Source organism: Triticum dicoccoides, chromosome 5A (genome assembly GCF_002162155.2).
Source record: "Triticum dicoccoides isolate Atlit2015 ecotype Zavitan chromosome 5A, WEW_v2.0, whole genome shotgun sequence".
Lineage (NCBI taxonomy): Eukaryota > Viridiplantae > Streptophyta > Magnoliopsida > Poales > Poaceae > Triticum > Triticum dicoccoides.
This window is the reverse complement of record NC_041388.1, coordinates 680,935,983-680,952,638: the sequence shown is the minus strand read 5'-3', so window position 1 is coordinate 680,952,638 and position 16,656 is coordinate 680,935,983. Positions and strand designations below refer to the sequence as shown.

General features: G+C 48.1%; 2 protein-coding genes across 3 annotated transcripts; one reads left to right on the top strand and one right to left on the bottom strand.

Moving 5' to 3' along the window:
* The first annotated feature begins 851 nt into the window (after positions 1 to 851).
* On the top strand, positions 852 to 3,539 carry LOC119304102 (plasmodesmata-located protein 2-like). Of its 2 annotated transcripts, XM_037581264.1 has the most exons (3): positions 852 to 1,752; positions 2,752 to 2,859; positions 2,981 to 3,539. In XM_037581264.1, exons 1-3 carry the CDS (start codon positions 984 to 986, stop codon positions 2,986 to 2,988), a joined length of 885 nt encoding a protein of 294 aa, XP_037437161.1. In that variant the 5' UTR covers positions 852 to 983; the 3' UTR covers positions 2,989 to 3,539. The 2 variants fall into 2 exon arrangements, with proteins under 2 accessions (XP_037437161.1, XP_037437162.1); XM_037581265.1 differs by lacking the exon at positions 2,981 to 3,539 and having other exon boundaries at positions 2,752 to 2,867.
* A 7,229-nt stretch (positions 3,540 to 10,768) lies between these two features.
* On the bottom strand, positions 10,769 to 12,653 carry LOC119304101 (noroxomaritidine synthase-like). The gene has a single exon (XM_037581263.1). The coding sequence runs from the start codon at positions 12,603 to 12,605 to the stop codon at positions 10,992 to 10,994; it is 1,614 nt and encodes a 537-aa protein (XP_037437160.1). The 5' UTR covers positions 12,606 to 12,653; the 3' UTR covers positions 10,769 to 10,991.
* Positions 12,654 to 16,656: the final 4,003 nt, after the last annotated feature.

Below are 16,656 nucleotides of genomic sequence, written 5' to 3'. Positions count from 1 at the left end.
GGCCCATGCTCGTCCCCCTGGCTCCGCCCCTGGGACCGTGGGCCCCCTTGGAAAGGCCGGTGGCGATTGTCTATGTGGGCTCACCCTGACCAACGAGGGGAAAGTAGCCCTCAATTGAAAAAAACGAGGGAAGAGTGCCACAGGGGAGCATGTACATATACATACATACATACATACATACACTCGCTAAAAAGTCTCTTTCTTTGCGGAAAGGAGGTTGGGCTCCACTGTTGAGCTCTGTAGCCGTTAACCCTTAACGACGTTTTTTTTTTGTTGAGAAAGGACCGCACCGGCCCCGCCGAGAGACGACGCTCCGCAGATGCCAAAACGGCGAAACTGCGGCCGGGCCCCACCCGTACGTGCATATGCATACGCTCCTTCAAGCCCAAGCCCAGGCCCACTCGAGTGATCGTCTCACCAAACCCCGTACACAGTGCACTTATTACCAGTAGACGCGGATTGATTGTTTTTCACCGCGTGGAGAGTCGCCCTCGTGCCCATCTCATAAGACGGACCAAACCATCTCTACTTACCAACAAGTATCATTATCATTATCATGCTGCTTTACTAAGTTCATCGTAAAGAAATGGTTCATACTTATCCAGTGTCACACGAAACAACAAACAAGCGTCCCTCCTCCGTGTTTCAAGAATTTTCTTTTCTTTTGCGGGGGGCCGTTTCAAGCTTTGAGCCGTACTAGCAGTAGAGTGAAGAAGTTGAGATCACCATCTGTGGCCGGCCTGCTCACCCAAACTGCGTGCTTTTCTCTGCCACCCCATTAACTGCGCCACACAATAACCATCGTCAGCTGGAACGGACGCGGAGAAGAGAGCGGAAAAAAACACAAGCAGCAGCCCGCAACTCGCGAGCGCATACACACCAGACCACCACCACCGCCAGACCAGCGCCAAAACAGGGGAGGTGGAGTGAGCACCGGACCTCTGCTTCCGGCGCACCACCGAGGACCTCCAGAGCGCGGCCAGATGGGCGCCGGCGGCATTCCCTGCCGCCTCCGCCCCCTCCTCCACCTCGCCGCCGTCCTGCTCGTCCTCCTGGCGCCGCGGCCCGCGACGTGCGCCGACCTGTACGCGGTCGTCTACAAGGGCTGCGCCAACCAGACCTTCCCGGGGGGCGCGCCGCCGCCGACCGTCGCGGCGCTCTCCTCGGCGCTCGCCGCGCAGTCCGCCTCCGCCAAGTTCTACAAGACCTCCTCGGCGTCGGCCTCCTCCGCCTCCGCCTCCGTCTTCGGCCTCTTCCAGTGCCGCGGGGACCTCTCCGGCCCGGACTGCTCCTCCTGCGTCGCCCGCGCCATGTCCTCCTGGCGCGACCTCTGCGGGGGCGCCGTCGCCGCGCGGGTCCAGCTCAACGGCTGCCTCGCGCTCTACGAGATCTCCGGCTTCCCCCAGGTCTCCGGCGTCCAGATGCTCTTCAAGACCTGCGGCTCCGGCGGGGGCGAAGCCGCGCAGGACTTCGAGACGCGCCGCGGCACCGCCTTCGCGCAGCTCGAGGGCGGAGCGGGCTCCAGCGCCGGCGGCTTCTTCGCCACCAGCTTCCAGCAGGTCTACGCGCTGGCGCAGTGCGAGGGCGACCTCTCCAACGTCGACTGCAGCAACTGCGTCACCCAGGCCGTGCAGCGCGTCGCCGTCGAGTGCGGCGGCGCCCCCTCCGGCCAGGTCTACCTCGACAAGTGCTACATTACCTACAGCTACTACCCCCACGGCGTGCCCCACGGCGGCGGCGGCGGCCTCGGAGGTACCGGTCCTTCCTTCTTCCTGGATTTTTGGCTAATTTCTGCCTCCACATTCAGTTCCAACTGCATTTAGAATATTGATTTGGTTAATTGTGCAGTGATCCAATCTGAAATCTGAATAGACAACATTAGATCGAATTGATCGTGTTTAGTAATTTTAGGCAAATGTGGTAGTAGTAGTACAGTATTATGTTAGTTGCTTCATGATTCTTGCTGGTGGCTACTACTGGCTAGTTTATGCACGTGAACTACTGTCGGTGGATTTGTTTGTACATGTGTAGGTGAGATCCTGGCAGGATTCTCTGGTTTGGAATTGATTGACGGGGATTGAGGGAGCGCCTTGTGTTTCTTGGTGCCACTCCTCTGGACGAATTTGTAGTAGTAGAGTATAGATTAGTCCCCTCTCAGGTGCTCATCATTTGGATTACAAACAAGCCTTGCATGGTCCAGTGTTTGGTAGGCAGGAGTTATGAGCGTATCTTTGCCATGTCAAAGTGGAACTCTGATGCAGACAGTGGCATGATCTTGTTGCTTTCTTGGTTGGTTGGTCAGCTTAAGATTTGAGGGACAGGGATCAATCGTGCTTGTTTATGATGGCGGATTGGCAGGATCTTCCCCTTTTCTTTTGTCAATTATGCTGGTTCTTTGCACTGTTGAGTTCCAGTGTAGGGGATGCTCATTACTGATAACTCCATCCATTATATATGTACATAATCCATGCTTCGGTTCTGAACTACTGGTACTAGACTAGAAGTAGTATATGGCAGCAGCCTAGATTAGTGAGTTTTTTATGCATCTGCCTGCTCGGTCTTTGAGAAAAGCTGTTTTCCACTAGCACCTACTAGTAGTACTACTAATGTATGATTTACCTTTTCTTTTCTGGATTTACTGGAGATACGGCATTCTATGATTGTACCCATGAGTAGACGTGTTATCATCCCTAGTTTGATTTTGATCTCTGTCGACTTGGCCATTCATTCTCCCTCTGCATCTCATTTCAGGGCAGCAGACAGCCAAGACTGTAGCCATCGTGCTGGGTGGAGCCTTGGCGCTGGGTTTCCTGGTCATCTGCTTGCTGTTCGCCAGAAGCCTGGTCAAGAAGAAGGACGGTGAGTAAATACCGGCACCTCACCTCATTTGATCATCAGCGTTAACTTTGCAGCTACCATTGGTCCAAAATCCAAATTTCTTGTGAATAAGATACTTACAAATTTGTGTGCTTGCTTGCAGATTACTGACCTGGAAGCATGGAGGGAGGGAGGGAGGAGCTAGGTAGCAACTGGACAAAGGAAAGCATTGGGGCATGGTGTGCATTTTCGAGAGGGGTGTTGGACGGTGGTGAGTGGGATACAGAGGGGACTGTTTTTTGGCTCTTGTTCCTCTGGCCATGTGGCGTGAGGGGTGCCATACCATACCCACATCGCATGCATGATGAGAGAGAGGGGTAAAAGGAGAGGAGGCAAGTTCAGAAAAAGAGACTGTTCTTTCCTTTGGGGCTCATGTGAATCGATTGGAATGGAACATGTTTTTGTCTTTGGGCTGTAGCATGTAGTAGTAGCAGCACTACCACCTTGGCTGGCTGCCTCTCTTGCCTAATTTAATTTAGGGCTCTAGGAGTACATTGGTTCTAATCTCTTTGTAGAATTTTTCTCCTGACAGCAAATTACATCTAGGTCTAAGCAGAAAGTAATCTAGTCTAGTCTCCTGTGATCTTCTAGTAAGGGTTTGCAGCTAGCCGCAGATTCAGACTCTGACCTGGTTGGGTAGTTTCCATGGTAATTGTTCTAAACTAGTACTCCCTCTCTAAAGAAATATAAGAGCATTTAGATCATTAAAGTAGTGATCTATATGCTCTTATATTTCTTTGCCCAGTACTCCCCCCGTTCCGAATTACTTGTCGCAGGTATGGATGTATCTAGATGTATTTTAGTTCTATATACATCCATTTCTACGACTTCTAGATACATCCATTTCTGCGACAAGTAATTTAGAACGGAGGAAGTAATATCTTGTAGAGCAGGGTTTTAACTTAGTTTATTCATTGGTCAAGTACTGGTGGTCGACATTGCCGACCTCGGAACCTGCCGCTGGGTGTTTGGAGAATGTATCCTGTGCAACGCCCCAACTCATGCACCAGGTGCACCAATGGACCATGAGCCGTCGGATTAAAAATAAAGGGACAGAATCCATCTACGATGAGGGCTGCTGGAACATTTGCAGAGAGACCCTTGTAGTGGCGTTGAATAGTTCCGACTTCTGAGTACTGGGAAGCGATCAACCCAGTCGTCTTCTCTTTCTCTCGCCCTCTTGTGTACCACGCGATCAGGGTTACGAAATTTCGCTCGATCTCCCCATCGCCTCTACCAATCGAGTTTCCTATCTAGCTTGTACTGATGATCTCCGCTTATTGAAGCTCCAGCAGCTGTTGTACCATCTGAATAGGCCACGCACACTCAAGTTCTTTTTGCGGCAGGCCGGCGGTGGCTCGTTGAGAATGCTTCAGTGTGGTCCATCTGTAGGAGCTCTAAATCGAGGGCGTGCCCTCTTCTTCCTTTATCAGTGATATGGACATATTTTCTTTCATACTTCGGTCATCATTTTTCTCCATTTCGTTTTATTGCGAGATAAGTATGACCAATGCTCTTCCAAATTTAACGATGTGCACAATTAAGGTTTATGGTCCAGCACCCTTTCTATCTTTGTGTACTTTGGATATTGTAACATATTTTTGCAGCTCTTGTATCCCAACCTTAAAGCGAAATGTAACTTTTATGCCCAATAAAAATAGTTTGAATAGAAATAAACAAAGAGATCTGCTCTCTGATCCTTCATTTGTAAACAAATGTAAATGGAAAGTGTGAAACTGACTTTGTGAGATCAATACTAGTTATACATTGTAGCAATCCTCTGAAATAATACCCTTGCTGGGTGCTGATGGTTAGTAGCTTGGCTTAGTCATTTTGTTCTCTGCAACTCAAGAAACACTCTTCATGTGGCTATGATGTCTGAACAACAGTGCTTAATAATGTCCCTGGCAGCAGTATTAAATCCGTAGACATGTACTCGTTATATATGTGAAATTTCATAGGATCAACACTCTATTCGATTGTATGGTTCTTCCCCTGAACCACAAACTTGGTTAGGTACATAGCAGTTTCAGGTTACTGAAGAGAAATTTGGGATTAGGATTCTTTCCTTTGTGGTTTGCATTTCCTGTAACACATATCAGCTTACAAAGAATTAACAGAAAAGGAACAAGAAAAGCTTTAACCTGTTCCAGCAAGTGAGAACAGATTCTTCGAGTCGACACTCAAACAGGATTTTATTAGTAAGAATCATGATCTGGTACAGAATTCCGGACCTAATATTACTGAATTTTCAGCACTATAAAGATAAATGTTATCCAATCAGATCACTTTTGTTTTATCCTTTTCTTTTGGATGTAGATCAGAAAATAGATGTTGTTTGTGTTTTTCAGGTCCTCTATAAATGTTCAGTTGCAAGCTTATCTTTTAAATAAAATGTTTGCTCTTTAAGGTAATGTTCAACTTGCATCCAGTTTCTCATTTTTAGCAATTGAAGATATCTCTTTCAACTGATCAGGAGGTTGCATGGTGATCAAGCTATATGTGAATGCTTCTGTAAAAAAAATGCAGTGTATGTGTAGAGAAACAGTTTCAGATACAAGAGTGACAATGTTAAACTAGAGAGCACATTAGATCTTCTGTTTTAGGAGAGGGGAATTATGTAATGTAAAACTAGGTTCTCCTTGTGATTGTTATTACCTTATACATAATTTCTTAGTCCATTTGTCTATACTAGCTAGTACAGGAGAGCTGGATATAGGCGATGGGGCATTTTTTTATAACCCGAGCTTCCTGGTTCAGCAGTAAAAGAGAGGTCAAAGGGAGAACATGAGTGGCTCTGAAAGTGTGTTTTGTACGATTCAGCTGCACTACAAGGTCTAATTTGTAAATGTTTGTGCAGCCCACATCGTAGATGGATTGTGTCCCTTCATCTTTAATTGGACGGCTCTTGGGCCATTGGTGAACCTGGTGTATGAGTCAGGGCGTTGCACAGGATACGTTCTCGGGTGTTTGGAGCCAATCTATCTAGCCAGAAATGGCTGAAAGTCTCTAGAAAATGCGCCTGAATCTGGCTTTGTCAAATGTGACATGATGTTCTCCAGATGCCCTGCACCTGATGTTCCTTAGTACTCCCTTGGTCTAGAAATACTTGTTCAAGAAATAGATAAAATAAATATATCTATAACTAAAATAAATCTAGATACAACTATTTCTAGGACAAGTATTTCCGTCCTTTCCGGACGGAGGGAGTACTCGTTAGTAGAAGATGTGCTGGCAACCGGATGGAGCCAATGTGTAGGGATAAGGGGCTAGGGAGAGTCAGAGTTGCATGGCCGATCGGAGATGTGTTTGAATGCAAAATTTGTTTCCTCTTGGCAGGCGCATGCATGCCAGCGAGACGTGTATACTGTCGGTATTGTCGCGAGTGAAGGAATGCTTGTCGACTGCCATTCCTTTGTTCGTTTGTTTTTTGGGTGTGGAGTCGCCTACCCGTCCTTCCACGAACCACGATGCTGCATCCTGCGCCTGTTACTGGCTTGTCGCGAGTGAAATTCATGCGAGCTGAACAATTCGGCTTGTGGTGCGTGAACTTTTCTCTAATTCATGATTTTGTTTAAAAAGCATGAAGTTTTTTCAAATTCATTAACTTTTTTTTTCAAAATCGCAAACTTCTTTTAAAGTCATGAACTTTGTTTCAAGTACATGAACTTTTTTTCAAATGCGTGAACTTTTTTCAATTCACGAATTATTTTCCAAATTTGTGAACTTTCTAAAAAGTTAACGGTCAATTGATTTGCGGTCAACGATCAATAAGCAACTGGTCCATTGGACAACCTCTCCACCCTTTTTATGAGACAAGTCAACCTCTCTGCCTATCACTCGAACGAACTAATCAGGCGATCGAGCAGGGAGCGATAGAGTGAGGCTCTTGGGCCGGCCCATGCGAGCATGTGTATGAGAGCTGCTTCTCTAGACAGCGCAACCAATGATCTGGAGGGTCGCCACGTGTGGCTTACAAAGGCGCATGATACTTCTGTAATTTCTGTAAACTTGAGTTTCAATTAATAAAGCATGTTTACCCCTAAAAATGCTATGTGGATCTCATTAAAATGTCAGCTCAAGAAAATAATAAGCAAGAAAACAAAAATTGCTCCGTTAAGCAAGGCATTTCTTCATCAAGAGACAATCAATCTATATCGGATTTAGGACCGGGATAAAGATACTGGAACAAGTCTCAACTTCCACTAGACGAGATGAAAAAGTTAAGAACTGGGATGCCAAAAAAGAGCCGATTTACAAGCGAAACGAAAAAAACTACTACAATTGGTTGAGAAATAATTGAATCCAAACGATTTACGAAAGTGTAGCTGAAATATAGTGATACAATGTAACTTCCATAGATTTTCGCCCATTTACATTTTTTTCTCCAACCACGTAAGTTACACTTTCCTAAATCAATTGAGACTTCAAAAACTAATCTAGCCTTATTAAAAATACACTAATTTTGCCACACATTGTAGTCATTCATAGAGATACAAGGTTGTATTTGTGGGGAAGCTTATTGATTAAACCACTGGTACAACACCAGTTACACATTCAAAATAACTGAATCGATTTACAAGAAAAATGAAAAAACTACTACAATTGGTTGAGAAATAATTGAATCCAAACGATTTACGAAAGTGTAGCTGAAATATAGTGATACAATGTAACTTCCACATATTTTCGCCCAGTTGCATTTTTCTCCAAAAACGTAAGTTACACTTTCCTAAATCAATTGAGACTTCAAAACTAATCTAACCTTGTTAAAAATACACCAATTTTGCCACACATTGTAGGCATTCATAGAGATACAAAGTTGTATTGTGGGGCAGCTTATTGATTAAACCACTGGTACAACACCATTTACACATGCCCCCCTCCCCCATGAAACATACTTCACATGAAAGTAACTAGTATGAAAAAATATAGAGAACTGAATTTATATTTGTGGTAAGTTTTGTTTGACACTTCATTTTAATGAAACCAATGGAATACGAGAAACTTAATTTGGCTGCAATCAAATAGCCCATAGGACATGCTCCACCATAATGCAACTGGTAGCGTCACATAAAACAAAAAAAACAAAGAATCATGCATAAAATATCTGTGTCCATTGGTTCATGGTTATATGTAGACATGGATGGGATAAGGTTTTGGATGATGGGGTTGCAAGCTCATAAACAATACAAATATCTTCGAACTCCCTTCGGGTAGGGGGAAGCATGATGTGTTTGATCTCATCTATGTTTTGGACTAGACGAAGAATCTTGATTTCACATAGAATGCAAGTGGCATATGAGACAAACTAAAACACATCATTTATCTTCTTTATCGGTATCCGCTACTCAGTTTAGGTATCTAAAGCAGCAACAACTACTTCATAGCCTCCCATGACAATGATCTCTTGGATTTGAGATCGGCTTGCCTCAATGTATTCCGTGAAGAACTCCATTTATCTAGGATGTCTATTAGTACTTAAGTGCAAAGATTCAAAGGGTGTCTCATTCAATATTGAAAAGTGCAACTTGGTGAAAATGTGCAAGTTACACTTTTCACCATATCGAAATTGCACCCATCTATGTCTCAATCAACATATATTTTTTTGGGTCAAGTCTCAGTCAATTCAGAAAAGTGCAATTTGCACTTTTTCACCCAATTGTACTTTCTTAAAAAAGTGAAGGTTACATTATTCATCGAACTTAACTCAACCGAGAGGTGGCAAAACCGACCATTTACCAATTTGTCCTCTAAATTTATCTAGAATTTAGCAATAGTTTCGGCCAGCAAATTTGATTTCGTCAAATTTTCATGCAGAGTCTAAAGAAAAATAGAAGGATTTTCACCCAATTGTACTTTCTAAAAAAATTATTCATGGAACTTAAGTGAATTGAGAGGTGGCAAAACCGACCATTTACCAATTTGTCCTCTAAATTTATCTAGAATTTAGCAATAGTTTCGGGCAGCAAAGTTGATTTCGTCAAATTTTCATGCAGAGTCTAAAGAAAAATAGAAGGAAAAAAGGGGAGCTCTGTGGCAAACATAGGACGCGACTAGCCACTCCGCCAACCAAACAGTTCGTGATAACAAAAAGGGCGCGGCCTACTTGAAGCAAGACGTACTGGTTTTCATTTTTTTTGTTTTCTTTTTTCTTCTCCGTTTCTTCATTATTTGTCTTTTGTTTCTTCATTAGTTTACATACACGTATATTTCTTCTCTACTTTTTTTCATTTTGTTTTTCTTTGGTTTATTTTGTTTCTTTCTCAGTTTTCATTTTTAGGTTTTTTGTTTCTTTTTATTTTCATTCTATATTTTTATATACATGATCAACATTTTTTCAAATAGTTGTTCTCCATTTTTAAATACTTGTTCAACATTTTTATATACACGATCAACATTTTTCAAATACTTGTTCAATATTTTTTTATACATGATCAACATTTTTTCAAATACTTGTTCAACCATTTTTTCAAATGCTTGTTCAACATTTTTATATACATGATGAACATTTTTTCAAATACTTGTTCAATATTTTTTGAAATGCTTGTTCATCCTTTTTAAACACTTGTTCAACATTTTTCAATTTTTTCTCGAAGAGTGGTTTCTTGTAATATATGTTTTTATAATATTTTAGAAAATAAACAAAAGTAAAAAAAAGAAAGCGTAAAAAAATCCTGGAAAAAGATGTTGTGGCCTCTCGCGTTCGTGGGCCGGCCCAGCTCGCTCGCCCCTTCAGCAAGTCTGAAGCCAGACTCGCTAAAGGTACGCCCCTCAAATACTTCCTCTAGCATGTGCCACCAAACCTTTGGTAGCGGGAAATTAGGGTCTTGTGTGAATCTTTATTATGGTATAAAGATCGATAGAACTTCTTGAGACTACACCTAATATCCTGCCAAACTATTAAAAAACCACATGTCCAATGAATTGGTTTCCACAATCATATACTATACTTATATTGTCAAGATAAACTTTTTTAAGAGCGAGCAGCCATGACTTTCGTCAAGGGTGTAAGAAAAAAAACAATAATACTGATTATTTTTGAAATTGTAATAAGGAAAATTTTGTCACCAACGAGTGGGCGGGCGATGACTTCATATCACAAATAAGTGCTAATAAGTACTCCCTTTGTAAACTAATATAAGATTCTTTAGATAACTTTAACGGGATTACTAATTCTCAGTCGACTAAGACTTAACCAAGTCTCAATCGATGCTATATTCATGGAATCTTACGTGGAGGTCTGTGCAAAATTTTCTTTTTAGCTTTTGTCTTTTCTTTCTTACATTTTACATCACTTGACTTAGATTTGATTAAGTCTTGATCGACTGAGACCTAGCCACATCCTAACTATAAAGTAGTGATCTGAATGATCTTATATTAGTTTAGAAGCGAGAGTGCATAACTACTTCGTCGTTTCATATCTGTATTTATGTGAAATTACCACTAAGAATGTGGTTTCTCCATACTGGTGGCGTGCATGGAGGACGAGGAAGCCGTGTCCGTCCATCCATTAATTAGTCGAAGGGGATGTACGTCGTCGTCACCCTAACTTTGATATTCCTGCATGATACTAGACTAGATGCGAAAGCGATCTATCAGTTGGCGATGATGGGCATGGCGGCAGCTCAATCAATAAGCTCCCGTTGCACGTACAAACACACTGAATGAACGAACATGGCATGCATCAATAATCGATCATGCATGACAGCATGATGAGTCGAGGAATGAAATTGAATGCCATTGAATTAAAACACTGTCACGCATGCAAACCAAAGATTCGCAAGCAACCAACCATGCCGGCATTGTCCCTACTTATACAGTCTTGTTAGCTGAGATTGGAAACCAAAGGCTCTGCACTACGCATGCCAGCCCAGCCCGATCGATCCATCGATAAGTTTCGGTACAAATATGTCTTCGAATCAATCAACGAGTTGATACAATTAATGCAGGCAACATATATATGTATACCCACCATGATTTACAGTGTAGTGTACTTGATTATATTACTGGACACCTGCAAACAGACAACACACACATATGCGGAATAAAAATGAAGGAATATAGACACTTACATCAGTACGTGCATGCATGCAACGGTACAAGTACGCATACGTTTACTGCTTGCCGATCATGGCTGGAATACCCGATCTTCTCTTGACCCTGACGAGGAGGCCGTTCTTCATGTGGAGTATGATGGAGAGCTTCGGCTCCACGACGTGCCCGGGCACCACCTCCACGGCGAAGTTCCACGCCACGGCCGCCACCGTCACCTTCATCTGCACCAGCACCATCTCCTTCCCGAGGCACGTCCTGGGGCCCGAGTTGAAGGCCACGAACTTGTTGGACGGCACGTACCGCAGCTTCCCGTCCTCGGAGATCCACCGCTCCGGCCGGAACTCCCGGCAGTCGGCGCCCCACACCCGCTTCATCCTCCCCATGGAGTAGTTGAACACCAGGATCTTGTCCCCGGGCCTCACCTCGTGACCGCTCGGCAGCACGTCGTGGGCGGCCACCGCCTTTGTCTCCACCGGCAGCGACGGGTAGAGGCGGAGGCACTCGCACACCGCCGCGTGCAGGTACAGCAGGTTCTTCAGCTCCCCCGCCTCGAAGGCCACCATGCCGTCGGGTCCGACGGGTCTCCGGGCAGCTATGGGGGCCAGCTCCTCCAGGAGCCTTTTCTCTACCCGAGGGTTCGTGGCGATGAGGTAGGAGAACCACGAGAGGGCGGAGCTGGTGGCGTCGCGGCCCGCAACCAGGAGGTTCATGGTCATGTCCCGGATGTACGTGTCCGCGTCGGGGTCGCCCGCTATCTCCTCGTCGCAGATGAACGAGGACAGCAGGTCGGCCGAAGACTTGTTGGCGCCCTGCTTGCTGTAGGCGGCTCTCCGGCTAGCAATGGTGGCCGCCACGAATTCGTCAGCCGTACGCCGCGCGGCGGCGTTCTTCCTCTCATGCCCGACGTCCAGCCTCCGCATCACCTTCCAGCACGTCACCGGCATGATGTGCCGGACGAAGACGGTGCGCAGAACGTCGTCCATGGCGCGCGCGAAGGGCACGTCAGGCAGGCCGATGGCCAGGCACCCGGGGTCGACGCCGAAGACGAGGTTGCATGTCGTGTCAAAGGACCAACGCGTGAACACGTCCTGCAGGTCGCACGTCGTGTCGGAGTCGGCGGCGTGGGCGAGGAACGGGAGCACGCTCTGCTCCACCTTGTCGAGGCTGGACTGCGCCACAAAGGAGCGGTACCGCGGGGTGGTCATGAGCATCTGGGCCTTCGTCCTCTGGCTCCGCCAGCGCTCGCCGTCGGAGTTGAAGATGCCGCCGCCGAGGATGTCGAACATCTGGGCGAACACGTCTCCCTTGGGGTAGTTCTCGAAGTTGGAGGTGAAGATGTGGCGGACGTTGGCCGGGTCGCAGGTGATGAAGTAGCGGAAGCCGGCGAACCAGAAGCGGCACTGGTAGTTGAGGCCGGAGAGGGCCAGCATGCCGGTGACGCCGTCGAAGATGCGGTGGATGTTGGAGACGATGGCCGGGATGATGCCGACGATCGGCCATTGGGTGAGCCCCGGGGAGCGCCGGCGTCGCGTTTTCTCGGGTTTCACGGCGCGATAACGAAGTAGTAGCACGAGGAGGCAGGCGGCCGACAGGAGAAGCTGCAGGACGAAGAGCCAATCCATGTCCATGTCCATGGCGGAGAGCAGTGCACCACTCGACATGCGTACGTGCATGCAGAACGTGGTGCAAATGCAACACTGGGACGCACGGGATGACTAGCAGTAAATCGTACGTGCTGAGCATGGAGGTGCATGGTGGTGCTTATATACGCGCGCTGCGGGGGGCACGCACGTCCCTGGCTAATTAATTGTCCACCCATTCAACAGCTAGCTATCAGTCGGTATTTCATGACACGAGAAATGTGGTCACAAAAGGTATTGATTAAAGGCAGCCCTTTTAGTTAGCATATCTGGTATGTCCACAGTGTAATTCGGTTGGCAGAGTGACTACTTAGGCCAAGGAACAGTGGTGAGGGGATAATAAGAGCGGGCCGAAAACCTTTTTCACGAGTAACCCTAGCTATATTATGAGCGTACTTGCAGTAGCGGAGAAGAAGAATGGTGGCGCGCATGCTGCGACCACTTACGCTTGCAATGATACGAGGGTAATGTAGGTTCCCTTGTGACGTGTCCCATTTATTATCAGCATGGGCATCTGTATGATGGATCATATGTACGTACACTGTTATTATTTGTCTTTTTAGGGACACTGTTATTATTTCTCTTGCTATAATTCGCTGGCACGCATCTTCTCGGCGGTGGCCCGATGGTCTATATTTGCCTCCTATGGATCGGATGTTCAGATTGGTAAGATGTGGTCATTGGGATCTTGTTTTTATGGGCTTTGAGGGATGAACAAAAATGTCCACTTGCTGAGAATGGCGAGCAGGAAATGGCGTTGGCCATCACGATGAAGGAAAGGAATCCCCGGCCCGTCGAGCCACATGGTGGTCAAGCTCATTGTGGTGGCACACCAAGGAAGGTGCACCGAGTAAGATGGGGGCACACCGCACATGCATGTATGATCTATCGAAGAATATGCCGAGGCAAAGAAATACCAGATATAAGACGTTTAGATTGCGACCAAATAGAGCTTTTTTTTAGGACAATGGGTCACCCCCGATTTACATTAAGAAAACCATAAGAGATCCAGACTACATCCACCACAACGCACCCATCAGCACAGCTAAAATCTTGCAGAAGCAAGATAGGCCCTGCAATACCAGATATAAAACTCTAGAACCCATTTAAGTTTACAGGGCCGGCTGCAACCTACTAGCCAAAAGGCAAGAGGTAGGCCCAAAAGACACTAGGCATCCGAAATAGTCATCATCAGAGACCTAGCAGTGTAGAAGAAAGTAACTAAGGCAAAGTACTTATTACAGACCAGGCAGGGGGCTCCCCGCTCCCCCCCCTCGTGCCGGCGGCCACCTTCCCCATGGCGAGTCGGGTCCAGCTTTCGGGATCCACCTCTGCCTTCTTGGGCTCCTCCATGCCCGCGGGCAGAGCGCCCTCCCCGCCGCCGCTCCCCACGGTCGCGGCCCCCACCCCTCGTCTCCGCTCGCTCATCGTCGCCCCTCCCCCCCAGCGGCGGACCCTCCCGCCGCCCCTTGGCAGCAGGTCCGGAGCCGCAAGGAGCGCCGCTCCCCTGCTTCCCTCCCCAGATCGGCGGGGCTCCTCTCCTCCCGGCCCCCGCGCTCGGCCATCCCGCCTTCCCTCCATGGCCGCTGCTACAATTGTGGTGAGGACGACGGCCACATCTTGCGCCACTGCACCAACCCAACCAAGTGTGTGCGTCGCAGAGGGCTCAACCACATATCTCGCGGTTGCACCCGTCCGAGGAGCCCCTCGGGCTCGCCGCCGACACGCCTGCCCCCTACGCTGCGTCTTCAGGTCCCTCCGTCCTCGTCCGGTCCCCTTCCCCCGTCGCCCGCTGGCCCTCCGCCACCGGGCGCGGTTCGGCTCGTCGTGCCCCCCCGGACGTGGCCGCCCCCTCGGCCTCCCCGCCGGCTGGGGCGCTTCGGGCGGGGCTCTCATGGGCGTAGGTGGCCGGTGTTGCCTCCGCTTCGTCTGTGCAGAGCGCGTCTGGTCCGGGATTCATTGTTCCGTTCACGCCAGAGTCCCCGCGTCACCTTGTTGCCGAGCCGGTGGTGGACTGCTGCTTCCTCGATAGGTCGGCTGACATCCGCGTTCTGGAGGAGGAGTTGTCGCGGGCGGTGGTGGTGTCTGTCTCGGTGGCAAACCAGGTGGTGGACCTCGCCGCGGCGGCACGGACGCTGCATGCGGAGTTCGACCTTGCCCCCCCTCGACATGTCCATCCGGAGCTACTTCCCGCAGGACTTTCTCGCCTTGTGTAGGTCCAAGGCTACGCGAGACCGGATGGTGGCCAAAGGCCATGCCGAAGCGCCGCAGTTCTCGCTGCTGTTGCGCCCATGGCTGTGGCAAGACAGGGCAGCGGGCATTTCAATGCCTTTCCTGGTGCAGCTCTTACTGGTGGGCGTTCTGGCGAACGCGTGGACCAGACACACGGCGGATGTGCTTCTACGCGACCTCGGCATGATGGTCAAGGTGGCGGACCGGACTACGCGCCGGGACGACATGGTTGGCTTCCACGTTTGGTTGAGGACTGATGATCCGGCAATGGTTCCGCCTCGGCGCATCCTCGTCGTGGAGGAGCCGGCTCGACACGGGGCGGGACTGGACGTTGCCGGCGTGGACGCTCTATGGTATCCTGTGGACATCTTCGTCGAGGCTGAGCTAGTCAGGGTTGGGCGGCAGGATCTTTCGCCGCCGCCGGTCGTGGAGGATGCACCCCGGGTTGGGGATTCGTCGGACGGACCGCCTGGCTTCCAGCGCCCCAACGCTGGTCACCATGGGTAGGCACCTGCGCTTGCCCACCCTCCCGCTCATCCTGCAGGCCGGTCGGCGCTGCTTGCCAAGGTGTTGGACACTTCACCGCCGGCGAGGACACGACCAGTTCAAATTTCGGCGGTGGTTCGGTCGCCCGCGCGCTCTGGTGGTCGTGATGGTGTCACAGTGGGGGTCAGGGAATGACGCCCAAAGTGCGCCCGGGTTGGTACAAGGGGCCCCATCAGCGGGCAGGTGCATGGTGAACTATGTGGAGGAGCAGCTGGTTCTGGCCGAAAGCGGTGTGGGTCCGGAGTCCAGCCGTGGCTCGGCCTCTCCCCGAGATGGCCAAGTGGATGATACGTCCATTTTGCATCATGCTTTTATATCAATATTTATTGCATTATGGGCTGTTATTTCACATTATGTCACAATACTTATGGCTATTCTCTCTTATTTTACAAGGTTTACATAAGGAGGGAGAATGCCGGCAGCTGGAATTCTGGGCTGGAAAAGGAGCAAATATTAGAGACCTATTCTGCATAACTCGAAAAGTCATGAAACTCCACGGAACACCTTATAATAAATAATGAAAAATCCTCGCCAAAGATGAAGACCAGGGGGCCCACACCCTTCTCACGAGGGTGGGGGCGCGCCCCCCTACCTCGTGGGCCCCCTGGTGGCTCTCCGATGACCATCTTCTCCTATATGAAGTCTTTCATCGAGAAAAAAAATAAGAAGCAACCTTTCAGGACGAAACTCCACCGCCACGAGGCGGAACCTTGGCGGATCCAATCTAGAGCTCCGGCAGAGCTGTTCTGCCGGGGAAACTTCCCTCCCGGAGGGGGAAATCATCGCCATCGTCATCACCAATGCTCCTCTCATCGGGAGAGGGCAATCTCCATCAACATCTTCATTAGCACCATCTCATCTCAAAACCCTAGTTCATCTCTTATATCCAATTCTTGTCTCCAAGTCCGGGATTGGTGCTAGTGGGTTGCTAGTACTACCTCCGTCACGGTTTAGAAGGCGCACTTGGAAATTCTCTGGGACCTAGGTGATTATCTATTGGTTATGAGACGGGCTAAAAAATAGCATTCACACTACGCATGCATATAGAAATAGTATATCGGAGTACTAATTAGCTACTAGAAATAAATGCAATGCGCCCTAAACCTTGTCTATTGTGGAAACGCACGCAAATTTAACTGTGCCTTCTAAACCGTGACAGAGGGAGTAGTGTTAATTACTCCTTGTAGTTGATGCTAGTTGGTTTAATTGGTGGAAGATCATATGTTCAGATCCTATATGCATATTAATACCCCTCTGATTATGAACATGTTTATGCTTTGTGAGTAGTTACGTTTGTTCCTGAGGA

Bases quoted from the DNA above. Each gene is read 5' to 3' on its own strand.
- LOC119304102 (XM_037581264.1), top strand. From the start codon at position 984: ATGGGCGCCGGCGGCATTCCCTGCCGCCTCCGCCCCCTCCTCCACCTC. The intron at 1,753-2,751 runs GTACCGGTCCTT...ATCTCATTTCAG, and splicing joins CGGCGGCGGCGGCCTCGGAG to GGCAGCAGACAGCCAAGACT.
- LOC119304101 (XM_037581263.1), bottom strand. From the start codon at position 12,605: ATGCACGTACGCATGTCGAGTGGTGCACTGCTCTCCGCCATGGACATG.